The following is a 27188-nucleotide window of genomic DNA, read 5'->3' as shown; positions in this document are numbered from 1 at the left end:
AGTGAGAACCACGCTGGGTCTAGAAGGACCAATTATCTGACTCAGTAGTCACCAGTTTTGCAGGCGCATGTGTTCACTGGCAAAAGGGGGTGTTCTCGGGGCGAAAGGGTCCAGGGAGCTGGCTAAAATCAACCCCGCTCCTGGGAACCCCCCCTTTGGCGCCAACACGAGCTCTTGTGCCAGAGAAATGCTGCAGCGGCGGCTGTGCTGGTGCCCACGAGTGGCGCTGCTGCGCAGCTCCCCAACAATGGCATAAGTGGCCCTGTGCCAGGGTTAGTGCCCATTTAGCCAGCGCAAGTGGCACTAGCACAAGGGACACGCTGGTATCTAAGGCCTTTTGCGCCCCCCCCCCTTTGGATTGCTCTGTAAATGTCTGAGAATCCTATTAAAGTTGTACTACCTCCTGGGCAGAGCTTCGGGGGCGCCATCACCACCACACCTGGAACTGAGCTCTAGTCCCCAGATTTATATTGTTCTTAATTCATTGCAAAATTATATTATTCAGATTGTGAGCTTTTTGGGGAAGAGCAATGCATTTTTGCAAAACTGCTGTAAATTTCTCTGAGCCAAAGGGATTAGAGCAGGATATAAATCAAAATAAATAAATAAATGCAGTTAACCAGCTTTTCTGTAAACTGTGTCCTCTTTCTAGGTCTTCTTTTGAATTTTCGTTATTTAATCAAGCGTGAATTCTTTCCTGAAGCATTTTGTTTGTCTAAACAAAAGCAGTATAAATCACGCAGCATTTCTATTACGTACACAACATTTTAACAGCAACGTCAGTTTCATTTTTATTTCAGCTACTCGTACCTACCTGCGTGTCGGTGAAAAGGAAAACCATATCTTTGTCTTCCACCCCTGCCATCTTATATAGTTTCCTAAGGTCTTCGTGAAAAGTGTCATAATTATAACCACGGCTTAGTTCAATCTGAAAGCATTTGTAGGCGCATATGTGAGAGGCAAGCCTAGTAAGGGACTGCTTGCCCGTGCCCCCGACGCCTACCAGCAGGGCATTCCCCCTTTCCTGGCGAATCATCCGAGCAATTCTATGGGGGAAAGAAAAAAATATCAAAATAGTTATTTATTTGCTATGTTCATTGAATGAGTACTCCCAAGGCAGTTTACAATTAAAGCAAAAGAATTAAGACAGCTCACAGTTAAAACCATAAAATAAAATGTTGCAGCAGCAGAAAGAAGCATCAGGTGGTGGTGGTGGGGGAACTATCCATTCTTTTCTCCCACCCCTCAATGTTCCTACACTTCTGTTTGCTTGCAAGGTCCCTGTGACAAGCCCCTCCGCCCCTGCATTCCCTAGATGTGCTGTACAGCACACCTTTGCAGTGCTGGAGAATGGTTTCCCGAGGATGCCAGGCCTCAACCGTTTTATACTTGAGGTTATTAAAATTCATAAAATTAAGAGCTCAATTTTCTCACCACGACCGTTACTTTGTTTGTCAAAAGCGGTGCAGACCTACCCCCTTGCAAAAGATTCAACGGTTCGTATGCCTCCTTGCAACCTGCAAATCTGCGTTCCTACCACGGGCTGCACTAGTGATCTCTAGCTAAGGAACAGTCGCGACTCTTAACAATGAACAGTTTTACTTTTGCTTAAGTCTCAGAGTCAAGCGACAAGGTACATGACCACAGAGTGCATGTCCTGCCCTTTCATCCTTGTGTTTGGAAATCTGCAGCTGTGGAACGGGAAAGGATGAAGAGCTCCCCCTGCCCTGCTTCCTTTATTTTTACTCAGTTGACACCTCTTGAAGCAGCTTTTCATGGGTGCGGGAGGGAGGGTATCAGGTTACTATTAGACATTTGCACATAGTGCAGACTCTGCCCCTAAGGCTCGATTTTGTAAGATTCTGAGGCAGCTACACGATTCCTTGCTGGAGAATCGCATCGTATCGTATGTGCCCGCCATATTTAAAGTAACATGTCACCTGGGTGCTCTGTACAGAGGTACATTATGCGCAGAGAGTCAATCTATATAATACTTCTCCCTCAAAAATGGGTGGGGGATTAAATGAGGCCTAGGGCCTCTGCGTGGAGTATGAACATCTCAGGTGTATGCATGCATGTGTGGAGACATGGTACATTCTCCTCCATCGCTGGACCTGGATCACCTAACAGAAAGCATATGAACTCGGCTGTCAGAAATGGAGCTGAAAATCTGTACTCCTAGTCTTTGGCATAAACAGTGTAGCATATAACAATGTGGCCTGACTATAAAATGTACACTAGATAAAGCAAAACTCTAATGAATTAATGCATCTTTAAAATTAACAGTGGTTTACCAATACTACTATTCAATTGTTGGCAACATAATGATGTTTACCTTGAAACATGCTCTATGGCATCTTGGAAGAAGACCAGTTTCACCTCCTTAGCACTTGACAAATTATAATCGTCCAGATAGTCCTGTAAAATACCTGTGATCTTTTGCATGTCAGGTAGCTCCTCATATACACGCTCAGCTTTATCAAGTCCAATCTGAAAGGAATTACAGAGGGGAAAACAAGATGAACGCCATGAAAAGGAATGAAAATAAAGATTCCAACAGATGCTATCTGCTAGGAAGTTATACACATTTTTTTATATCCCTCTGGGAAGAATTCCTGCTAATCTCTCCCCCCCCTTTTATTTCCTTAAAAAACCCAGAAAAAATTAAAAGGGAAAAAAACTTAAGAAGAATATACATAAAGACAAAAATATAATAACAGCAGTGGCAGATCTAGACGTAAGTCTCTATAAACGGTTTCCACATATCTAAAAACACGTCCATGAGTAATTGCCATCTATATCTAAATTGTGGGAGATGGGATGTAAAACCATATTTATTGAGGTAAATATTGGGAAAATATTTTTTACTGAAGTTTATCTCTCAAGGCCTGAGGGGGGGCTCCAGGAAAGATTCCAACGCAAAGGAGCCAGAAAATCTTATCAACATGTTCTTTACATATGCCTGTGCCTCGGCCATCTGCTGACCAGCTGTTTGCTTTCTGCATTGATTTGATCTGTCAGCTCCGGGATTGGTTCAGGTCTTATTCTTAAATATGACAATTTTTCAGAATCTAATGGACATTTCTAATTGGAAAATACCACAGCCGCTGCTTGGGGCATCAACGTTCAAGTGAATTAGTTCCTTTGTGAGAAATGTATCGGGCTGTCAAAGCTAACCTCACACCAAACTCCTAACTTAAAGGCTTATCGCACCAACAATTTACAGCATATTATCATCATGCTCGGTGTGTGTGTTCTGGTTGCGTATTCTTCATTTCCGATCGCACAGTGCCTGTTAAGACTGCTCCCAAGACGGTTTATCATCATATCGCAAGGAGGAGCATGGGGGAGCACCGCGTCATGTCTACGCCGCTGATGCTTCCCCGCCTCCCCTCCCTTTTTTCACGCATGCGCAATATCATTGATTCGAAGGAGCGCTGTACGCCATTAAGAATTGCCTCATTTGCAAGGCAGGGAAACCCTAATCAGAATCTATGCAGGCATTCCCCCCCCCACAAAAAACCCCTGAAATGAGCCGTTCCTTGCACAGTGCTAATCACAGAGCTGCCGTCTTTTCAAGCGCTGGTCCAACGATCTTGCATTTTTTCGTTGGGACGAGCACATTAAAAAAAAAATTGAGAGCAGGGAGGCACTCAACCCCGGCAGCGGGAGAAAGGGAGGAACAGGTGGGGAGAAACTTTGTGCCGGCCTGACTTGTGTGTGCGCGCGGGCGCTCTCTCTATCCCTCAGTCTCTCTCCCTTCCCCCTCCCCTATCTGCCGCTTGCAGCAATTTTGCTACTTTTCCAGTCCTCGCCCTCCTCTGCATTCCTTCCCCCTCAAGTCCACGAACCGTTTACAAAATCCACTTCAAGGACATTCCATATGAGGGAAATGTTTGATTGGGACCCTGCACAAATAAAAATGGTTTATCTAATGTTCCAACGTTCCCGTGTTCCTTTGTAAGACCACAAGCACTTGCGGGGGGGGGGGGGTTTAAGTAACAATAACGATTGGTGTATGCAAACGGGAGGGGAGGGGGAAGATGGGATGGGAGGAGAAAGGCTGTTCATTGGGTATTGCAAAAAGAGGGGAGGAGAACTGAATAGCATATGTAACTGAATGCACCACTTGGTTGCGAGTTTTGAAATGACATAACGAAATACATCGTGGTATAGGCATTTTGGGGGGAAACAGACGTCTGGCGCTTCCAAAGCATTTCCAAGCCGAAATGGGAGGTCTGAGGTGCGATCTAACCTTGATAACACTTTTTTTAAACGTAGTACAAACTGAGTGCGTTAGGCCTATTATTCTGGAAATGTCTAGCCAGCCAGACCGAAGTGAATATTCAAGTGAGGTCTTTTGAGCATGACTGTGTCACTTGCTGTCACCCCTCCTATGATTCGGGTCTTTGTTTTGATTATAAATGCCGTTTCCAACCATCAGAGGTTGTCTCGCTTTCCCCGTTTCCCCGCGTTTTTAAATTCAAGATAAAACAGGTCCCTGAAAATGCAGGTAAATGCAGGGGGACAGTGAGGCGACCTCTGATGGTTGGAAACGGCATGCATAATCAAAACAAAGATCCAAAGTCGTCGGAGGGGTGACGGTGAGTGAAACAGTCATGCATAAAAGACTTGAATGATAAAGATCCTAGTTGGCCAGCTACAGAGATATTTACTCCAGAAGATAACAAAAACTGAGTGTTTTAGTAAATATCTGATGGAAGGTTCTCCATGACAGTCTCAAAAATATTCTTTTTGTTGCCCCTCAAGAATATTTGACACAAAACTCATTGGGTCTCAGTAAACTGTCCTATTTCCTGTGCACTTTTGAGGTTAGTCCTCTTTGTTGTTCCTTAGTTTGGTGCCTCCCATCATTTTTTGGCTTTCAACTGTGTCAGATGTTCAAGACTTGGGGACCCCACTCAGTATCTCAGGCATCCTAGGAAAGAAGCAGAATCTTATATTTTGGCAAAGCAGTACTCTGTGTGCTGCCTGGTCTTTATGCTGCTCTTTTGAAACAGGATGGCTAAAACACTGTAGAGACTAGTGACCAACAAACCATTTCTGAGGGCCAAATACACAGGGTGCTGGGGATCCATGGGTGAATCTCCAGACGTGAAGTTTGGCTAGGAGGTAGGTGAGGCTGAGAGAGTGTGACTTGCCCAAGGTCACCCAGCTGGCTTCGTGTATAGGAGTGGGGAAACCAATCCAGTTCACCAGATTAGCCTCTGCCGCTCATGTGGAGGAGCGGGGAATCAAAGCCGGTTCTCCAGATCAGACTCCACCGCTCCAAACCACCGTTTCTTAACCACTACACCACGCTGGCTACATAAAAAAGGCAGTCCCATAAAGAGGCCAAGGGAGGAAGCCGAAGCTGGCAGGCTAAGGGTGATTTAGCCTCGGCTAGCCAGGGGAAAGGAGGAACAAGGTAGTGCAACACTCTCCTTTTCCCATTCTGAGGTCTGCGGGATACTTCCCCTGCAGTGGGCATCAAAGCGGCACAGTAGGCGTCGCAGGGGAAGCCAGCAAAGGCTCACAGTTCTTACAGGGGAAAAGACACAAGTTACAGAAGTACAAGTCTTTCCCCCCCACTGGTGCTTAAAATCTATCCAGAGAGGTCATTAACAGTAATGGAGGAAAGAGTTGTCCCCCACCTTCCAAGCATGGCTGCCTCTCTGCAGCTGTTTTCTGCAGCTAAAACCTACATGACGGTAATTTGGCTCTGAACGATTCAGAGTGGACACCTGCTCCATCTTGTTAATCTGGTAATGAAACCTCCCAGTTGGCCTTGGTCTCCATATGGGAACAAAGCATTTCTTCCCACTGGGATGATAAAGAACCCAGGTTAACACCTTGCGGGTGACATTTGGTGTGGTTCCTAAGTATGTGTGACACAACAAGGAATCTGCTGTTATCCTTGGCGCACCAGACTCCACAGTAGTGGCAAAGGAAATCAGAGCGCTATATGAGGACAACGTAGCTGGATTTTAGAAGACGAGTTGGTTTTTATATGCCTACTTTCTCTACAACTTAAGGGAGACTCAAACTGGCATACAATCACCTTCCCTTCCCTTCCTCACAACACACACCCTATGAGGTGGGTGGGGCTGAGAGAATGTGACTGGCCCAAGGTCACCCAGCTGGCTTTGTGTATAGGAGTGGGGAGACAAATCCAGTTCACCAGATTAGCCTCTGCCGCTCATGCAGAGAGGTGGGGAATCAAACCCGGTTCTCCAGATCAGACTCCACCGCTCCAAACCACCGCTCTTAACCACTAACACCATGCTGGCTCTTTAGAACAAAAAACTGCCTTGATTTTTTTAAAAGCCTGCCTATTAGAATAGCACCTCTTCGATCTCATCCATAGCCAGGGGGAAATGTATATAGTTTGGTTTTATTTTTTTAATACGAAAAAGGGATTTTCCCCCCACAAAGTGAGAGAAAACCTCTTGGAATTTTATTAACATGTCAGAGGAACACAGTAACTTTGGCCGTAAGACAAACACAGCCACCCTTTCCACTTTCCTAAAGTTCATGAGTTTACACAGCAGAATTCATTTGCTTTACAACACTGCGCGTTTGGTATTTATACTCCAAAAATACGAGTAAGATTCTATAAATGTGAAATCCCAGAAGTGGCACTCTAGAATAGTTCCTGCTGTGGAACACTCACCTTTAAGAAGTCCCCAAAAATGATAGGTTTTGAGGCAAATGAATCTGGATCAGCTGAGACTCCAAAATGTTTGCCTGCAAATTAAAATTTTGAGGTTAGCTTAAAAAAATCATCAATTCAGTGTGTTTTTGCACATTAGAGGCAATCTATACTGGTACAGTAAGCATCCTTACTGGCCATATCCGATAACATGGAATAGAAATATTGTTTATCTTCGTTGCTGATGAGGCGGTCGTGAAAAACTCTCTGGCACTCATGGCAGAAGAGCCTGAATATCTGCATCTGATCTCGAACTGTTCCAGAGTCGCATTGCAGTATGCCTGTGGTGGACAAATACCAAAATAATATTGTCATGTATGTCAGAAATTACTGTCAATACTATTTAAAAAATCCAGTTAAATTTCCCCTTCCCCACTCTAGTCCTCGCTGCAAGCACACCTGTACAGCAATGCCGCCATTAACATTGTGGTTCCTGAAAACAGAGTGATAAGCAAAAGAAGCTGGGGAGGGGCTGTGGCTCAGTGGTAGAGCATCTGCTTGGCATGCAGAAGGTCCCAGGTTCAATCCCCGGCATCTCCAGTTAAAGGGACTAGGCAAGTAGGTGATCTGCGGGAGACCCTGGAGAGCTGCCGCCGGTCTGAGTAGACAGTGTTGACTTTGATGGACCAAGGGTCTGATTCAGTATAAGGCAGCTTTATGAAGGAGGAGGGGTTGTAGCTCAGTGGTAGAGCATCTGCTTGGCATGCAGAAGGTCCCAGGTTCAATCCCCAGCATCTCTAGTTAAAGGGACTAGGCAAGTAGGTGATGTGAAAGATCTCAGTCTGAGACCCTGGAGAGCCGCTGCTGGTCTGAGCAGACAATACTGACTTTGATGGGCCAAGGGCCTGATTCAGTACAAGGCAGCTTCATGTGCTCAAGCTCTATAAGAGGCACTGATAATGCTTGCTCGAATAGGGACATGGTCACAGCATCACCATTTCTTATGTACGAATCACATACGAGGCAATGACTGAAGGAAGGGACACCACCAGCTCACTGCCTCTGTCAGGCTCTTGTGTTGGGTGTGCCGGGAAGCCTCCCCAAGGTCACTTTCCGCATCAAGGTTTCCTCCCATGAGAGCTGCAGCCACCTTGTTACCCTGCTGCTCCTACTGAGGGCCCCACTCCTCAGACCAGCTGGGCTTTTACAGATCTTTGGTGTAGTTGGGAGACGGCCGTCCCACCCACAGGAGCACCATGTCATTTTCAGCCCAACCATGGACCGATCATGTTGTGGAACTGCCACCCAGGCCCTTTGCCGGCATTTTGTTTAAAAATTATACCCAAAATGAAGAAGAGTTGGTTTTTATATGCCGACTTTCTCCACCACTTAAGGAAGACTCAAACCGGCTTACAATCTACTTCCCTTCCCCTCCCCACAATAGATACCCTGTGAGGTAGGTGGGGCTGAGAGAGCTGTGACTAGCCCAAGGTCACCCAGCTGACTTCGCGTGGAGGAGTGGGGAAGCAACACCAGATTAGCCTCCGCTGCTCATGTGGAGGAGTGGGGAATCAAACCCGGTTCTCCAGATTAGAGTCCACCGCTCCAAACTACCACACCATGAGGTGAAACAGCTTTATGTGAAACAGCTTCAGAAGAGTGAAACAGCTTTAGAACAGGGCCTGCAAAAAGCAACTATTCCGCCAGACTTATGCTTGAGGCCAGCTACGGCTTTCCCTATAAATACTGGCCTCCCTAACCCTCCCCCTGCTGATTCCCCCTCTTGCTTGATACCACCTTGGGGCTTGTCCATCTGCTCACCCGGCTGCAACCGGATACTCGTTGTTTGGAGCCACTGGACATCTTTGTCCTTATCTATTAGAGTGTATTGGGCTAATTTAAGTGTAGCTTTAATGCTTTTATTCTGTTTTTATTATATGTGGTATTTTTGTGAGCCGCCCTGAGCCCGGTCTCTGGCTGGGTAGGGTGGGTTAGAAAGGTAATTCAATAAATAAATAATTAGTATAGACACAAAGTATTTATTTATTTAACTGATTGTCCTACTTTCTTATTGAGAGTCAAGGAGAATTATGAAATTAAACAAGCAACATAATAAAGACCAGTATAATATGATAATATCGGATTACACCATTTAAGAAGAATGCAGCAAAACAGAATAAATAGGGTTGCTTGGTGTCTTGGGTGACCTTGGGCTAGTCACAGCTCTCTTAGAGCTCTCTCAGCCCCACCCTACCTCACAGGGTGTCCGTTGCAGGGAGGGAAAGGGAAGGTGATTGTAAGCCAGTTTGATTCTTCCCTAAGTGGTGGAGAAAGTCAGCATATAAAAACCAACTCTTTTTCTTCTTCAAATGTTGGCTTGCATGTGTGAATGGGCCACACCAGAGCAACAGGCATGGACAGAACTTGCCTATCACCTGGCTGATCATGCACAGTACTTTTTCAAGTGAGTAAAGGTGTGTACTTGTGAGTGAGATACTTTTGGGGTGGGGAACCTTAATTCTAAAGGAATCTTTGGCTTTCAAATAACCCCTCTCTCCTCCTCGCTGCGAGAAAATAATAAGCAAAGCAAATTGTACAATATCTATTTCAACATGGTATCTCTTCTCGACTCCCAAGGGTCTCTGCAAGGAACGGGGCATTCATGTGCAGGAGGGCCCTGGGCCCAAAACTGTTGCAGGGCTAAGATCTTCCCCTAGAAAGTTATGGATGAGCAGACTGGGAGAGTCATCAAGTGTGGAGATCAAGTGATGTGTGGAGCCAGCCCTGAGCATCTCGCAAATCTGGCTTCAGATTGGAAAGTGACCCACTGGAAAACAGGAGACTGCACCAAAACCGGAAATACACTTCGGAAGTCAGGGGAATGGAGAGAGATGAGAAAAGAAACAGTTTCTGCATCTGCAAGACACATTGGCAATAGCAGCAAGCTTTCTGGTGCCTTTTATGCGGCATGCTGAGCAGGGCTGGGAACCGTCTGTTTATGCACAGAAGGGAACCTGGATTCTAAATATATGCGTAGCAGTGATGGAACATACCAAACAGAGCTACAGCGGCACCTAAGAAGAGAGAGCGGTAACTGCCTCTCATTACTCCGAATGTCAGTGGCAATACCAATTTAAAAACATTACTCCTCCATATTGTCTGTCTATGGCGATACACAACTACTGAGATGGAACATAAACAGAGATGAAGCTATCAAGAATATAGATAGATGAAAGTCGGTTCATCCAATTTAATATCCTGCCTTCCACACTAGGCAACCTTCAGAAGACTGATACCCATATATTTTACAAATCTGTTGCATAACAGTACAGTGATGATGTTGGGGAATCCTACGAGAATCAAAAATGCAATCGCTTTATGCTGTGAAGCATGAGATTTGATTTTTTTTACTAGCTTAAAACGGATAGCTATGACTACTGTTTGTAGTAATAAAATTGTCCTGCTATGGTAATGCATTGCAGCTGACAAACTCCTGGAGCCTAGAATTCCAAAGGTTGGCCTTATATTAAATAGCATTAGTATTGTTTTAAAGTGTATTGTCCTCTTGCTACTTCACTTGTTCTCTCTTTCTTATATTAAAGTAGGAGACACAAAGGGCAAGGGGAAAGTTCTTTTGTAAGAAGGCATTCTGGAATTTCGAATAGCTCAAAGATGAGAATATGAACTGCCTCAACATCGAATCACATAGATGCATGCAATATAATTCAGATTTGGATCACAGTGGAAGCCACTGGATGAAGATGGCATAGGCCAGGGGTATCGAATTCATTTGTTATGAGGGCCCGATATGAAATAAATGTCACTTGGTTGGGCTGGGCCATGCCTCGCCAGCCCATATTGAGAGTTGGGGGTGGTGGCTGCCTAGAAATGTATAGGACTCATCAATAGATCAAGGAACAACTGGGTAAAGGTAAGAAGGTTTCACTGAATGTCAAAAATCTCTTGCTTTAAAATTCCGTCCTTACTGAGCCTAACCCAGGGAATTGAGAATTAAGACATTTTAGTTGTCTGGTAAGGTAAAGGTTCCCTGTGCAAGCACTGGGTCATTCCTGACCCATGGGGTCATGTCACATCCCGACGTTTACTAGGCAGACTTTGTTTACGGGGTGGTTTGCCAGTGCCTTTCCCAGTCATCTCCTCTTTACCCCCAGCAAGCTGGGTACTCATTTGACCGACCTCGGAAGGATGGAAGGTTGAGTCAACCTTGAGCCGGCTACCTGAAACCGACTTCCGTCGGGATCGAACTCAGGTCGTGAGCAGAGCTTTTGACTGCAGTACTGCAGCGTAACACTAGCAAAATACCCCCGTTTAAGTTAGAATGCAGCAGCTGCAGAAGATGGTGACAGGATGCTGGCAGCCATGTTAGGCATCTCAGGGCCAAGACTTTTTTAACGAGTGAGGACCGGGTTCCTGGGCCTGATTCACATTCCCCACAGCCATGGGGAATGTCAGTTTAAAAGCCGGGAGGGGGCCTGATTGAGGGGGTACTTGCCACTCAAAACATTGGACAAATACACTACTCCCTCGCACCACAGTCCCAAAGGCAATTGCCCCTCCCATACATTTAAAATAATGTTCCCCACAACTGCTGTGTGGTGATTTGTTAAAAAATGTATCATTTCATTTGGCCTGAATAGTGGATTCTCATATTCCTATTGATGTCTTACAGTATAGTCCTAAGCAGAGTTACACCCTTCTAAGCTCACAGACTTCAGTGGTCTTAGAAGGGTGTAACTCTGTTTAGGACTGGAGTGTTACTGCATCTAGCACAATTTAAACATTCCTATCTGGATGAAGCCACATATATTCACATTTTGACGAGAGAAGAATTGGTTTTTATATGCCGACTTCCTCTTCCTTTTAAGGAATCAAACCGGCTTACAATCTCCTTCCCTTCCTCTCCCCACAACAGCGGGGGTCACTGGGAACACTGGGGGTGTGGGTGGGGAGGTAGTTGTGAATTTCCTGCATTGTGCAGGGGATTGGACTAGATGACCCTGGTGGTCCCTTCCAACTCTATGATTCTATGAATCTATGAACAGACACGTTGTGAGATAGGTGGAGCTGACAGAGTTCAGAGAGAACTGTGACTAGCCAGCGTGGTGTAGTAGTTAAGAACGGTGGTTTGGAGCGGTGGAGTCTGATCTGGAGAACCAGGTTTGATTCCCCACTCCTCTACATGAGCAGCGGAGGCTAATCTGGTGAACTAGATTTGTTTCCCCACTCCTACACACGAATTCAGCTGGGTGACCTTGGGCAAGTCATGCTCTCTCAGCCTCACCCACCTCACAGGGTATCTGTTGTGGGGAGGGGAAGGGAAGGCGATTGTAAACCGGTTTGATTCTGCCTTAAGTGGTAGAGAAAGTCGGCATATAAAAACCAACTCTTCTTCTTCTAGCCCAAGGTCACCCAGCTGGTTTCATGTGGAGGAGTGGGGAAACAAATCTAGTCTAGCTGCTGTAGACAGCTTTCAACTTTTATACCCAGGTGAGCCACCAAGTATTACCTTTGTGCAATTACTGACGTTATACATTTCAGGTGTCACTGTGGGCTATGCACAGCGCTCCTGGCTGAGGTACCAACAGCCCAACTTTAATTTTACACACTGCTGCACCCCTGCTCCTCCTTTTTTTCAGAGCGATTCTGTACTACCAGTCGCTTATTTTCCCCCCATGTCTCTTCAGATTGATTGTATTTACTGGGAAATGTACATTAATGTATTCAGTGCAGTGCTTTTTTCGGCCCATGGCAGCATGCTAAAATACGTACACAGACAAAGCACCATGTTATGAAACGTGCAACACTGAAATTAAGAGAGCTTGATGGTATGCCAATAAAGGTACTGAAATTTGAAATTAAGAGAGGAAAATAATGGCTGGGGAGAAATCATTAGACAGAATAATTGCTGACAATGGTAGCACAAAACTGGAACAGAAAAAAATGTGCCATACGGAAAACACACACCTTACCTTGCACACACTTTGACAAATCACGCAAATTAAACACATAATGGGATTTTGCCGGTGTTGGGAGAAGATCAAGGCTCATTCTTTGATATATTTCAACAGCGGCGTCCACTATGCTTTTTGCAGACTGCTTAACTGCTGAAGAGAATTCAGCCAAAAAGCCTTTTAAAATAGCCTAGACAAAGAGAGGAAATTTAAAAGCACTGAGAAATAGAAAAATGTGCCTTGTGACAGTTTCTCTTTTATTCTTTACAAACCAGCTGCGACACCTAAATTTCTTTTTATAACTTGAGCTCTTCGAATCAACAGAAAACAACGCTGTATTGATATAAGGCGATTTCTTGACCCATTGTTTATATGTGAGTTGCAGTGCACACACAGAGTTTGCATATCCACAAAAGTTTATTGGCTCATTGCAATGGAGGCAGGCTTATGTGGGTTGATGGATCCATGGAAGGGAATGGAGACAAAGTGAGCACTGTAGTACCCATAAGGCTCTAGATCAGATAATGATTTATTAAGCTAAACAACCAAAATGGCAAACTTTGTGAGCTAGGGTGACTGCAATCCTAAAGGGGGGGGGGCTAACTCTGGCACAAACTAAGTCCTGCCTCAAAGTCATCTATGCGCTAGACCCTTTACCTATAGTCTGTGAGAAGCGAGAACTGGATGTGGTTGGCTGTGAAAGGTGCACTTTGCATGTATTCATTTATTTCCCTCTTTTTCTCAGCAGTCAGGACTCAAAAGCGGCTGAGAACATTGTACTCCCCCCCTCCATTTTCCCACAACAACCCTGTAAAGGTAGGCCTGGTGGAGAGTCTGTGACATGCCCAAGGTTACTCAGTGAGTTTCCATGGTGGGAGTAGGGATCTGAACCCAAGTCTCCCAGAATCCTAGTCCAGCGCTCTATCCACCGTGCCATGCCGGCTCTCAAAAAAAGTGTAGGAAATCAGCATAGGGTGTTCATACAATTTTGCAGCATTTTTTAGAGGGCCTTGTCCCACTGGTCCAATTTTTTCTCACCCCCCCCCCATTACTACCAGCAACAGCCTGTGCCAGCCAAGCTGGTACTAATAAGTACAGTAGCATTAATTTACCATTTCCTGGCAAAGGGGAACAGACTGATGAAGGGCATGGAGGACAGTAACAGAGGACAGGAATGGAGACAGTGGGGGGTGGGGGAGTACACCTGAGCGGCTTTGGGAAACACAATGTTATTGAACAGATGGCCTGAGCATACTTTTCTTTAAAAAGGTAAAGGTGGTCCCCTGTGCAAGCACCGGGTCATTCCTGACCCATGGGAGTGACGTCACATCACAACGTTTACTAGGCAGGCTATGTTTACAGGGTGGTTTGCCATTGCCATCCCCAGTCGCCTACACTTTACCCCCAAGCAAGCCAGGTACTCGTTTTACCGACCTCGTAAGGATGGAAGGCTGAGTCAACCTTGAGCCGGCTACCTGAAACCGACTTCCGTCAGGAACGAACTCAGGTTGTGAGCAGAGCTTTTGACTACAGCACTGCAGCTTTACCACTCTGTGCCACGGGGCTCATTTCTTTAGGGGCTGGTTTATTTAAAAAATGAAAAAAGCAGAGGTATGCACATTAGAGATGGGTTGCTGGAAGAATTTTTCTTGTGAGAAGCTTAGTGTGTAGATTTGACTTCACAGTTGGGGTGTAGCTAGTAGCTAATCACTGCTGGTTCAGTGAGGAAGCCATTTTCCTCTAGAGAAGAATGACCAGGATCCCCCCCCCTCTCATTTCCCTGGAATATATGACTTGACTTGCTTGCTGGTGACCTTCTCAAGATCTTGTCTAACCCGGTCCACCTCCTCTGTCCAAATCTAGCAACTTTCTCACACAGCAGAGTAAATTGGCTACATGATGCTGGCTTGTACACTGATTCATTGGGTTTATTAAAAGATTTTTTTTATCCCTATCCTTCCAAAACTCAGGGTAGCTTACAAAAAAAAAAGCATTAAACTATACAATAAAATCCAATCCGTGCTATAAAATAATCCTAAAACGTAACGGGCCAAATACGTTAGCCTCCAACGCATAATCCATAAAATCAAATATAAAGCCCTCAGATAATACAAAAGTAATCTATACAGAAAAAAATTCTGAACTCTTGGAGAAAAGCCTTTTTGAATAGCACAGCCCACCAATGTCTTCTGAGAGGCTGGGAGGAGCAGTGGGAAAACGTTTTGTGCGGGTGACAGCACTATGGAGTGGATCATCAGAAGGTACCGCTGGGCTGAGCCTGTGCTTAAAAATGGTATCGCTTGGATACATTTAACGGAGTTGACCTACACATCTCTCAGCCTCAGTGTCCTGGGTCTCACTCGACAAGAGAGTTCTACCAGGTGAGGGGGGGCAGGGCTGAGAAAGCCCTGGCTCTGGTCGAGGACAACCGGATAGTTCTAGGGCCAGGGACTACCAACAAGCTCTCATCAGCAGAGCATAATGCTCTCTGGGGGGGTGTTTTGGGGAAGGCAGTCCTGCAGATACGATGGTCCTAGACCATTTAGGGATTTAAAGATAAGTATCAAGACCTTGAACCTGATCCGGTATTCAATCTGGAGCCAGTACAGCTGGTGGAGCACAGGCTGTATATGTGCCCTTAGTGGAGTCCCCGTGGGACTACCACATTCTGGACCAGCTGAAGCTTCTGGAGCAGTCACAAGGGTAGCCCTGTGTAGAGTGACTTGCAGTAGGCTAGTCTAGAGGTGACCACAGGTGACTGTGGCTTGGTCAGAACGTGACAGATAGGGAATCAGCTATCAGCTTGGCTGAGGTGGAAAAATAACGACTGAGCCATATTCGTGACTTGGATGTCCAACAAAAGGGAGGCATCCAACATCACCCCCAAACTCCTAATGGGGGAAGCTGGCACCAGCTGTGGACTTCCCCCCCAGGACCTTCGTCTTCGAAGGATTCAGTTGCAGGTGGCTCTGTTTCAACCAACCAGCCACAGCCTCCAATCACCTGGCCAGCTGTTCCAGGACAGTGTCTGGCTGGCTGTCCATTAGCAGATACAGCTGGGTGTCATCAGCATACTGATGGCAACCAAACCCAAAGCTCCTAACCAGCTGGGCGAGGGGAGTGTATGTAGATGTTTAAAAGCATTGAGAATTGCTCTTTGAGGGACCCCATATACTAAGGGATGCCACGTGGATATCTCCCCCCAATACATCACCCTCTGTCCCCAACCTCAGAGAAGTGAGGTCAGCCATCGAAGGGCAGTCCCACATATTCCAATGTCGACAAGGTGGTAGGTCAACAACTCATGGTCAACCATGTCGAATGCTGCTGTGAGATCTAACAGTAACAGCTGTGCCACCCCACCCCAATCCAGCTGCCTACAGAGCTCGTCCGTGAGGTTGACCGGCACCGTCTCCATCCCATGGCCAGTGTGGAAGCCAAACTGGAAAGGGTCTAGGACCAATGCTTCCTCCAGGAAGATCTATAGCTGCTCAGCCATCGCTCACTCAACTACCTTACCCAGAAACAAAAGATTCGAGCTTGGGCGGTAGTTGCCTAGATCCAAAGGATCTAGAGATTGTCCCGGGGAGGAGCTCCCCATCCCCCCTCCCGGGCCGAACCGCCACCCCCACACTCTCCGGGCTTCCCGGGGGGGGTGACTTACCAGGGCTTTCTCATCCCCCAGCAGCTGACGAGGGGAGAGCAAGCCCACCCAGAGGCGCCGCAAGAGGGGCGAGCCGACGCCCCGGACGCCCAGCCGATGCCACCTCAGGAGCTGCGGGCCGCCGACCAGCGGGGCCCGCCACGGCTGCCGCAGGAGCAGCGAGCCGACGCCCAGGAGGCCCGGACGCCGGCCCCTCTGGAGCCTGGGACCGCCGACCCGTGGGGCCCGCCACAGCCCCCATGGGGGTAACAAGCAGTCCGGTCCCACTCCTGGCCGAGGGGGGGCACCGCAGCCGCGGAACGGGAGGAGGGTCGGCTGTGGTTGTTCCCTCCAACCCCCAGATGTCGGGTGGGTGAGCCCGAGCAAGGCAGGGGCGCAAGCCGCGCCCGATGTTACAGGGCGGGGGAGGCAAGGTTTACCAGTCCTTATATGGACTTCCGGGGGGAGGGTTAGGGGCGGAGCTTGGGAGAGACTTCTCTGGCCTGGAGGCTACATAAAGCCAGAGAAGTCTGACTGCCGAGGAGGATACAGGCTGGAGTCTGACCGCAAGGTGTGTCCTGCGGCACTCTGGCGACGCCCGAGGGAGAGTCAAGCTCCGACTCCCCCTCGGACTGGTCTGAGGCGGAGGAGATTGTCTCAGCCCCAACCTCCTCCAGGCCAGAGACCCTCCCGGCATCCAGACCCAAGACCCCTCGCGACAGAGATAACTTCTTTAACAGTGGGGTCACCACTGCCTCCTTCATTGTTCCCAGGAAGACCCCTGAACTCAGGGGATTTGAACCTGGGTTTCCCAGGTCCTAGTGCAACAACTTAACCCCCACACCTTGCTGGCTCTAAATCCCCTCTTTAGAGCTGGTTAAACTATGGGCCACCATGGTATCCTGTGGCAGTGAATTCCACAAGTTAATTAAATTCTTTAAGAGAAGAAGAGTTTCCTTTTGTCCATCCTCAGTTGACTATCCATCAATTCCATGTAGAACTCATGGTGAGTTCTAGTATTATTGAAGAGGGGGAAAGAGTTCTCGCCATTCATTTTACTTACATTAGTGATACTGTTCCTATGGCCAATTCGGCCCTGAACAATGTCATACTGAGACCAAAATAAAAAAAGGGGGAAGGAACTATTTAAATAGCCCATAAGGAAATTAGTATTTTTTAAATCTTAATTGACTGGGAAATAAATTTGGCGACTGCCAATGTAGTATTAAAAACCACCCCTGCTAAAAGAACCCTCAGATTATCCAGTTTAGAGACAGATTCCTGAATAAAAGGCTTTATCCATCTGTCTCTAGCCTCGTTGAGCAAGTCACAGCTAAACAAGGAATGCTGAAGAGTGTCGATTTGGCCAGAACCACAATGACATACCGCCATCCATTTTCTCCACCCAGTGCATAATTTCATAAAGCGCTATCATATCAGGATCCCACTACTTGTCTACAAGAAATGTGCCTCTTTACATGTGTGAAAGGTCTGATTATACGATCTGCTCTCATATGATGACATGGTTAGCCCTGGATGGAGTGAGGGTGGCCCAGAGGGAGTCTTTCTGGGGTTCCAAAGTGGCTCTCAGCGGCTTTGTGTGTAGAGGAGAGACGGGAACATTTAAGGCTACAGACAAGCAAACATACTATTAAGAAAATGAATTAAGAGTAAATTTTGGAAGGTTCCTAAGCTGATCATTCAGTTTCAAAAGGATTACTCGTATAGCCTCTGTGGATTTGATCCAAAGTGCTCTGAAGTTAATTGGGATCAGGCTCTCTGTGCATCTACTGCCAATCTACAACAAAATGCGAAGAAAGAAAGAAAGAAAGGAAGGAAGGAAGGAAGGAAGGAAGGAAGGAAGGAAGGAAGGAAGGAAGGAAGGAAGGAAGGAAGAAAGGAAGGAAGGAAGGAAGGAAGGAAGGAAGGAAGGAAGGAAGGAAGGAAGGAAGGAAGGAAGGAAGGAAGGAAGGAAGGAAGGAAGGAAGGAAGGAAGGAAATGTTGCAGCCCTTCAAAAAGTGATACATGCGACTAAGAATCTGTCCACATACCACACCACAAAGTAGTGTGCTATGAGAATAATCACAGAGTACAGTCTATTTTGTTGTTGTCGCTCCTAGTGACTGCAAAAACATTGCTACTGACCTGAAAAATTTGTTTAAGGCTATGCTCGGAGGGCGTTGGGAGACACAGCATGGCGAAGTGCCTTATGAAGCGTGCTGTGACTGGATTTCGTCCACCACCTGGAGGTGCACAGGCCGCAGCGATAGTCACATCCTGGGGCGGGGGAGAGAAAGATCACAGTCAGTTTGTGGTCAGGACGTAATGTTTAGTGATGTCTTTAATCCTATAAAGCCCCGTTCCTTAGGTTTAAACCATCTGGTTTTGCAGCAAGTTGCAGCTCCGCTAACAGGATTGATTTCCTATTTCTGTTATTAACCTGGCACCAAAGAATAATCAGGAATTCCCTGTTCGTTACAAATATAATGACACCTCACTGATGACAAAAACGATCGCTGTGGTCTTGGACTTTGTTCCTTTTGCTGCACATTGTCAGCCTTTAGGTGTTAAGGGAATCTCCCGGGAAGTTTGTAGGCAGCACAGACAGCCTGGTAAGCTCTGACTTTAGGGAGCAGCCGACCAAAAGAGCAACTGGGTCTGAATGCTGCTGTCATCTAGCGGACTGGCGCTCAAGGGTCTGAATGTTTGCTGCTGTCGCTCAAGATCCTGACCATCTACTGATGTGTAAAAGCCCAGCCCCAACTAGTCACGACACAAAGACTGCAATGCAGGAGCCTAAATAAGGAGATCCCAAGCGACTCTTTCATGTCCAACCACTTGACATATCGTCCTTCCCAATGTTCCCAATAAGTAAAGAAGTTAACAGCCAGTCCCTTTTCATACTGATGTGTGTGTGAATGACGTGGAAGCAAGTGGTTTAGGAGTTCCTCCAGGACATAACCACCAGCAGTCTTGCTTTATAAGAAACAGTGTCTTTTATTTACAGTGCACAGATAAAACATACCATCACGTACACTTCTCCACTACTTCCAGGCTGTAATTGGTATCATTGGTGTGAGTTACAGAAGCACAGTTACATAGCCTTATATACACCCACTGCACCTGATCTGCATTAGGCCACCTGTGGACCTTCCCAAGCATTACATCAGCAAACTGCCCAGATCTGGATTCCTGCAGTTCCCTTTGGTACCAGCAAGGCTATTGCTTCTGCTAACATCATCTTTGGCCTCTCAGATCTCCAAGATCTGACAGCTCTCACACAGCTGTTACTTGTCAGATTATTACAACCAACTTGATACTCTGACAGTGAAGTGCTGTCGCTTCTACTCATGGCGACCCTATGAATCAATGTCCTCCAAAATGTCCCATCTTTGACAGTCTTGCTCAGATCTTGCAAGTTGAGGGCTGTGGCTTCCTTTATTGAGTCAATCCATCTCTTGTTGGGTCTTCCTCTTTCCCTGCTGCCCTCAACTTTTCCTAGAATGACTGTCTTTCCCAGTGACTCTTGTCTTCTCATAATGTGACCAAAATACGATAGCTTCAGCTTGGTCATTTTAGCTTCTAGGATCAGTTCAGGTTTGATTTGATCTATAACCCACTGATTTGTTTTTTTGGCAGTCTGCGATATCCATAACTATGGTTAAAGCTCCCAGAAGATAAGAGAATGGAAAGTATTGCTCTGAAATGGCAAAAAAACTAAAGCAAGCAGTTATTGATGCCCTGCACTTGCTCTTGCAGAAAGAAACCAGTTATCACATGAACACATGAAGCTGCCTTATACTGAATCAGACCCCTGGTCCATCAAAGTCAGTATTGTCTACTCCGACCGGCAGTGGCTCTCCAGGGTCTCAGGCAGGGGTTTTTCACATCAACTACCTGCCTAGTCCCTTTAACTGGAGATGCCAGGGACTGAACCTGGGACTTTCTGCATACCAAGCCGATGCTCTACCACTGAACCACAGCCCCTCCCCTTTTTTTGTCCCTTCCTGCTGTTTCTGTGGGCTGGCGTTGCACTCAACGGACTTGCTAAATATTACCATGCCTCAGTTTCCACATACTCGGATATTGTCAAGTGAAGCCAAGAAGGCCACTGGGGAGGAGGGTAGCTTCTCTTACTTATTTCATGATGGTGTCAATTGTGAGCAGAAGCAGACGTGAGAAAATCCTTGCCCCCCCCTAGCCCTGTGGCAGGCAGAAACAAACCTAGCAGAACAGCAAAGCTTCTCCTGCTGGCGACTGCTACAAGTACAGCATTTCCAAAGAGAAGCAGGAACCGTCAGCAGCCTAAAAGGTAACTTTTTGTATTAATGCCAAGTATAAAACCGCTGCTAATGAAAGTTACCTGTTTTGTTGTTCCCATGAAGTTAATGCTTTAAAAATATCGGACAATATTTGACCATCTGCATGACCACATCTTTTTTCTTTGAACCTGTCAAATATCGAACAGCTCTCTCTGATAATTCTCAGCTGCTCATGTTTTATAGGAGAGCCAGCATGGTGTAGTGGTTAAGAGCGGCAGACTCTAATCTGGAGAATCAGGTTCGATTCCCCACTCCTCCAAATGACGCCTGCTGGGCCAGTCACAGTTCTCTCACAACTCAGCCCACACGGAGGCAGGCAATGGCAAACCACCTCCAAACGTCTCTTGCCTTGAAAACCCTGTGGGGTCTCCGTAAGGCAGCTGTGACTTGACTGGTAGTTTACACCCCCCCCCCAAAAAAAACTGTTGTATTCCAGAAAAGAAAAGACCACGAAAGTCCTGCTGTGCTTCACAAAGGCTATGCAGGATACAGAAAAAAGAAAGAATGTCTGTAGAGGCACACCACAGGGTATCCACATTTCTACATGTTATGAACAAGAGATGCAAAACTGTTTTCTTCTTGTCCCAATTATTTGCCTTGTATACAATTTTCCTGGGTCCCAGCATAATGGCCACTCTACACACACTACTCCACTCTGGAAGCCTTTTATTTGCAGTGGCAAATAAATAAATTGCCTTGTTCAGCAATTTTTGACAATTTTGAGAATAATGCAACGATTATTAGACTCAGGTGGAAAGCCTACACACACACACACACAGAGAGAGAGAGTTTGCTGTAGCCTCTCTGTGTGGCTTTGTATTTAAAGTTGCTTGGAAATGCCTGTTTGTGTAAACTGGGCTCAAGAGGGTGCTCTGAATGTGTGCTATACTATAACCCACCCTCCAACCACTAGCTGGAAACCAGGGTCAACATTCTACCTGTTTTTGTGGGCAATTTTTGTAGTCACCTCACCCCTTAACTAAGGCACCCAAATTACAACATTCGAAGCACAATTCAGAAACTAAAGGCAGACTTACTTGTATTTCCTTCCAAAATAGTTTCTCTCTATCGTAGAACCCTCCAAAGTCCTGGTACTGTCTCAGCAGCTCGATTGGAGGCTGGGAACCGTAACGATCCAATTTAGGCATGTTCAGATCATCCACAAAAATGACAACTCTTTTAGTCCCTGGTGCTCCTACGCCGTAAAAATAGACAAACCACTGCTGGTAAAGTCCCCCAAAGAAAGAAAAGTATATCCATGGAGTACTGAGAAATTCCACCTCAAAATGAGCCTAGTAATATTGTGTATTTCCAAACAGAAGAAAGAAGCTGATAAAATTAAAAACTGGATTATTTCAAGCCTTCAATTTCCCCAGTACCTATTTGGACATATAAAAATAACAATTAAAAACTGTTAAATATGAAAGCATTACAAAGTAAGTTATTTCAGCTTTCCGCAACTACTTTACAGAATCACCCTTCAAATGACCTTACCCTTCCACTAACTGCTTTGATAGTTTGTTTTGCGGACTTCTAGTGCTTCAGTTAAGATTATGTTAATTCATGCCATCGTTTTCCCTATTACTATGTATCGGTGTGAAAGCTGGACATTGAAGAAAGCTGACAGGAAGAAAATAGATTCCTTTGAAATGTGGTGTTGGGGGAGTGTGTCACGATACTGTGGACTGCCAAAAAAACAAATCAGTGGGTTATAGATCAAATCAAGCCTGAACTGACCCTAGAAGCTAAAATGACTAAACTGAGGCTATTGTATTTTGGTCACATTATGAGAAGACAAGAGTCACTGGAAAAGACAATCATGCTAGGAAAAGTTGAGGGAAGCAGGAAAAGAGGAAGACCCAACAAGAGATGGATGGACTCAATAAAGGAAGCCACAGCCCTCAATTTGCAAGATCTGAGCAAGGCTGTCAAAGACATTTTGGAGGACATTGATTCATAGAGTCGCCATGAGTCGGAAGCGACTTGACGGCACTTAACACACACATACAAGTGCTTCAGTCCTTGGCAGGTCTTCACAATGCATCTACACACATCATAATAGTCTTTCTGCAGCTTAGAGGACTCTCTGATATTACATCCGGCTAATAGCAGATCTGTCTGATTATCCCTGTTTAGTTACGGCCCATTCATGGCATGTGCTACGTTATCAGCTCTGTCAAACAGAGATTCCTTTCTTTTCCTCCCTTTCCCTATATTACTCATCCATCCTTTTGACCCTTTCCCTGCTGTACCCTATTTCCTGACATTGTCTGCCCTCCCAGCCCTAGGCCGGTGGGCTCCCTGGAGGGATTTGGCCTTGAAGAGTTTATCGTTGCCAACCTCCTCGGTGTATTTTACAGGGGATATTGTAGAAAAGGCAAGAGTCCAGTAGCACCTTAAAGACTAACAAAATGTCTGGCAGGGTATGAGCTTTCATGAGCCACAGCTCACTTCTTCAGATACCTGTGGCTCATGAAAGCTCATACCTTGCCAGAAATTTTGTTAGTCTTTAAGGTGCTACTGGACTCTTGCTCTTTTCTACTACTAGTGGCAGACTAACCCATTGTGATCTATCTTCATGAACGGAATATTGTATTAGGGTGCCTGGTATGTTTTACTGAGTCTAGGTTTTAGTTTTTACGTAATACGTTTTTATCAATGTATTTATAACTGTATGCTTTTGTTGGAAGCTGCCCTGAGCCTGGCCTTGGCCAGGGAGGGCGGGGTATAAATTTAATCCATCAATCAAAGTGGCTTGCATTGCGTGATGCATGTATCGTGACAATGCTTTTACTCTAATATGTAAAAGATTGAAGAGGCCTCCTCAGAACAGCTATGGGAACAAAAAACCCTAAGTGGTTCTACTTCAGAAGTTATGTGATGTTTTGGAAACAGGCCTTAAAAAGACCAGGTTCATGCAGCGATAAAGGGCTTCAGGTGTCTTTAGCTAAGAGCTGTAGTGTATATTGTTTGTATTTATCTCATCTTTGCCCATTGTGAGGTAATTTTGTCCCCCAAATATTGAATAAAATGACTGAGAAGAGGGCTTCAGCTACCCATGATTAGTGGTTAAAGCTGTTGCAAAGACCACACAAAGGTGTAAGGCCAAAACCAAGGGGGCAGTCTGTAGATGAAGGGGCGAGTCATGGTGCGAGAAAGCAAGGCGACATGAGCCGCAGACAGGTGCGCGAGCAAGTATAACAAGACACAGTACAGCAGTCCCCTAGCCTCTCCCAGCACATGGTGCTAAGGCAGCAGAACAGCACAATCCCTAAAAGCTATCGAGGATGAGGTAACTGGTTGGTTGGTTAGTTCCCCTTGATCACCTGCTTAAACCTAACTCACCTGGAAGAAGGAGAAACCAACCACTGCTTGCATCTAAGGGCTTATCTCCTGTGGTGCATCAGGAGCAATTGAGACAACAGATCACCTTCTGTTATTTTGTGATCTATGGGCTACACCCAGGGCCACCCGGATTGCACCCATTTTATCAAGATATCATCTTTCTGTTGACTCTTGGGTGGTCCCATTTCTGTTGGGTAATGTTGACCCAGAAATAACCAAATGTGTCGCGAATTATCTGCTAATAATTGTTTCCTTAAAGGCACGACAAGGTTAAACTATTGTTAACCAGTGATATTATTATTGTTGTAGTTACTGTTATGTTTGTAAAGTAACTCAAATTTTGATTATTGTGAGTAGGATTGAAACTTTAGGTCTCCTGTGGTGGTGTTCTAAAGCAAGTAAATTTATGAAGGATACAAAGCAATTGAATTCAGTATGATAGGATGAGAACTATTTCTCCCCTTTTTCACTACAATACACCCAGTGGACAAATTTCCTTCACGCTCAGAGGGTAAATCCATTTTTCTAATCTAGATAAACACATTTCGGCACAAAACCTGTATGCCAATTGGATTGGTGCTCTGCTTCTGGCACCAACACTTACTTGATTCAACTATGGGCCACAGATACTTCTTCATGAACAAAAATAGTCACATAGCATCCTAAGATTTGTAACTTTCAGGCTCATTCCCCCAAACGTGTATTTAATTCAGCCAAACTGCATCATAATTTCACCTGATATTAAAACTGGCCATCATAAAGAAAGTTAATTTACAAGACTGTACAAAACAAAAGCAAAATAGGGAATTCATGTTTGCAAGTTTGGATTCTTATCACCCCGGCATCCTTGTAAGATTCAGCAACACTGTCGCAAAAGGAATTTAGAAAAATCATTTTAATACCCAAAATACAGATTATTTGTTGCCCTAATGCTAACAAACAAAAGAATGCGTCTTAGATGAATTTGCCATGCATAGGATCAAAGCAATGTTAAGCGTGGCATAGTGGTTAAGAGCGGTGGTTTGGAGCAGTGGACTCTGCTCTGGAGAACCGGGTTTGATCCCCCACTCCTACCCATGAGCAGCGGAGGCTAATCTGGTGAACTGGATTGGTTTCATCACTCCTACACAGGAAGCCTGCTGGGGGACCTTGGGCTAGTCACACTCTCTAAGCCTCACTTACCTCACAGGGCGTCTGTTGCGGGGAGGGGAAGGGAAGGTGAATTGTAAGCCGGTTTGATTCTTCTTTAAGTGGTAGAGAAAGTTGGCATATAAAAACTAACTCTTCTTCTTCAAGTAACTCTGCCTTAAATTTTGCAAAACTATTTTCCATTGAGGGAACCCAAACGTTGACCAAAATTCTCTTTTAGGCAATTTTCATCATCATCAACTCTAGTAATTACAGTGTGATTGTGTCCTCAGAGAATGAACTTCACTGGTCTCGTCTCTAAATGAAGCAAATTTTCTATGAATAATAATTTGATTTAACAATTCATTGGGGGCCAATCCAGTTGTACGCAATCCAGTACCAGTAGGGATGCCTGACAAAGGGGAATGGAGGTGATGCAGTGATGACAAACCCCCACACGGACAGGATCATGCCCATAGCAGATACTATCTTTGTGATAAAATGACTTCTCACTCTAATATGATAAAACAGATATTACATTTCTCATACAACAATGCTGCCCTCCAGTGTAAAACCGTATAAACTGCAATAGATTATAGCTCACAATAGAATTTAATTTGGCTGAAATTGCTACAAAATCATGGAATAAAGTGAATCTTCTTTTTCCCCCCTGCTGCAATGATCTAATTACCCCTGGAGAATATGAATTAATCTGCCCAATGGTTTGGGGAGAATTTGCTTCCTACTGGATGCACAAAGACATCAGTTGCTGTCTGAGTCAACAAAAATAATTAAAATACAAAACACACACCTCCTATGCAACCAGCACAATTCAGGTAAAATTTATTGTTAGCCCTCTTTACCTAAAATATTTTTCCTTTTCTTTTCCAACTTGGATTCAATAATCTCCTGGGTCCTTGCAGATGAAGTCTGAGCAGAGAAATTTAGGTAAACAGGGACATAGCCTGCTTCATCTTGTATTCGGTTTAGCAGAGCTCTTGCAACAACGGACTTTGATTAACAGAGAAAAAGCAAAATGAAGAAGAGCATGTTATACAAACAAGAACCCCCTTTGCTACACTCTGAAGTTATCCTGCAGTCTCACTGAGGCAGAGCTGTTCAATGAGTTGTCCTCACAGAAACCTGCTTTTTTACTTTACAGTTTGAATTGTTCCCCTAAAACGAGATTAATCAGATTTTAGGCATACCAGATTTTGCCACTACTCATTCAGCTAGCTTGATGAAGTTCCGGATATGATTATAAACTCACTGGGCTTTCATGTTTTTACAGGCTACTTCTCCAGAACATTAATCAAACATGTAGAATAGCATGCGGTTTATAATGTATCCTATTAATCTGTGGCCTCTTGTTTGGGTTTTTTTTAGCCTCTCCACCAGATCAGCAAACACCTCTCTCCATTCATTTTCCCAACTATAAGAAATTATTCCTCTTCCCACACAAGCCCTGTCAAACTGTATTTCCCACTCTCTGGAAAATCCTTACATTTCAAGCTTACTTTCTAACAACTGTTTGTGAATTTGGTGTCTTGGGGTTTAACCGAACTATCTATTTGTTTTGTTGCGCAATTCTTACCTTGCCAACCCCCGTTATTCCTGTGAACAGCACAGAATGCTTGACAGCTAGCAATTTTTCCATTAGAAAGCCGTAGCGCACAGTATCAGTGGTAGGGACGAGCATTTCAAAAAACGGTACTGTATGGCTGTATTTAAACGTAGGTATAATTCGCTCCCAAGGATCCAGGCGCCTCGTATCAAAATCAATGTAAACACTCCACAAATCACCAGAGCTTGGAAGCTAGAAAGATAAAATCATCTTCAGCCATGTTTGACATTTGCTTCGCATCATGCCGAATTTATAATTCTACGCTTATGTTTCTTAATAACCGGGAAAGAACAGGTCAGTGTGATGCAGTGATTAGAGTCTTGGCCTAGCGTCTGGGAGACCCAAGTGTGAATCCTCATTCTGACAAGGAAGCTTGCTAGGTGGCCCTGGGTTAGTCATACACTTTCAACCTAACCTTCCTCACAGAGGTGTGGTGAGATTAAATGGAGAAAGGGAGGATGTTGTGCGCCAGTAAGTAAATTTATTAGTACAGTCGACTGA

The 27188-nt window shown here is 45.3% G+C and overlaps 1 protein-coding gene across 1 annotated transcript in view; it reads right to left on the bottom strand.

Annotated features, from left to right (window-relative positions):
* The window catches only part of DNAH6 (dynein axonemal heavy chain 6), a 258559-nt gene that overhangs the window by 148769 nt on the left and 82602 nt on the right, over window positions 1–27188 (bottom strand). The window contains exons 31-39 of the mRNA XM_056849234.1: window positions 26658–26879; window positions 25927–26074; window positions 21628–21785; window positions 18414–18545; window positions 12643–12814; window positions 6847–6993; window positions 6674–6747; window positions 2336–2490; window positions 815–1046 (exon numbers count right to left, since the gene is read on the bottom strand). Of these exons, the coding sequence (XP_056705212.1) occupies window positions 815–1046; window positions 2336–2490; window positions 6674–6747; window positions 6847–6993; window positions 12643–12814; window positions 18414–18545; window positions 21628–21785; window positions 25927–26074; window positions 26658–26879 (1440 nt within the window). The remainder of the gene's footprint in view (window positions 1–814; window positions 1047–2335; window positions 2491–6673; window positions 6748–6846; window positions 6994–12642; window positions 12815–18413; window positions 18546–21627; window positions 21786–25926; window positions 26075–26657; window positions 26880–27188) is intronic.

Source organism: Euleptes europaea, chromosome 4 (genome assembly GCF_029931775.1).
Source record: "Euleptes europaea isolate rEulEur1 chromosome 4, rEulEur1.hap1, whole genome shotgun sequence".
Taxonomy (NCBI): domain Eukaryota; kingdom Metazoa; phylum Chordata; class Lepidosauria; order Squamata; family Sphaerodactylidae; genus Euleptes; species Euleptes europaea.
Note: the sequence above shows the minus strand (reverse complement) of the source record. Positions and strands in the feature narration are given on the sequence as shown.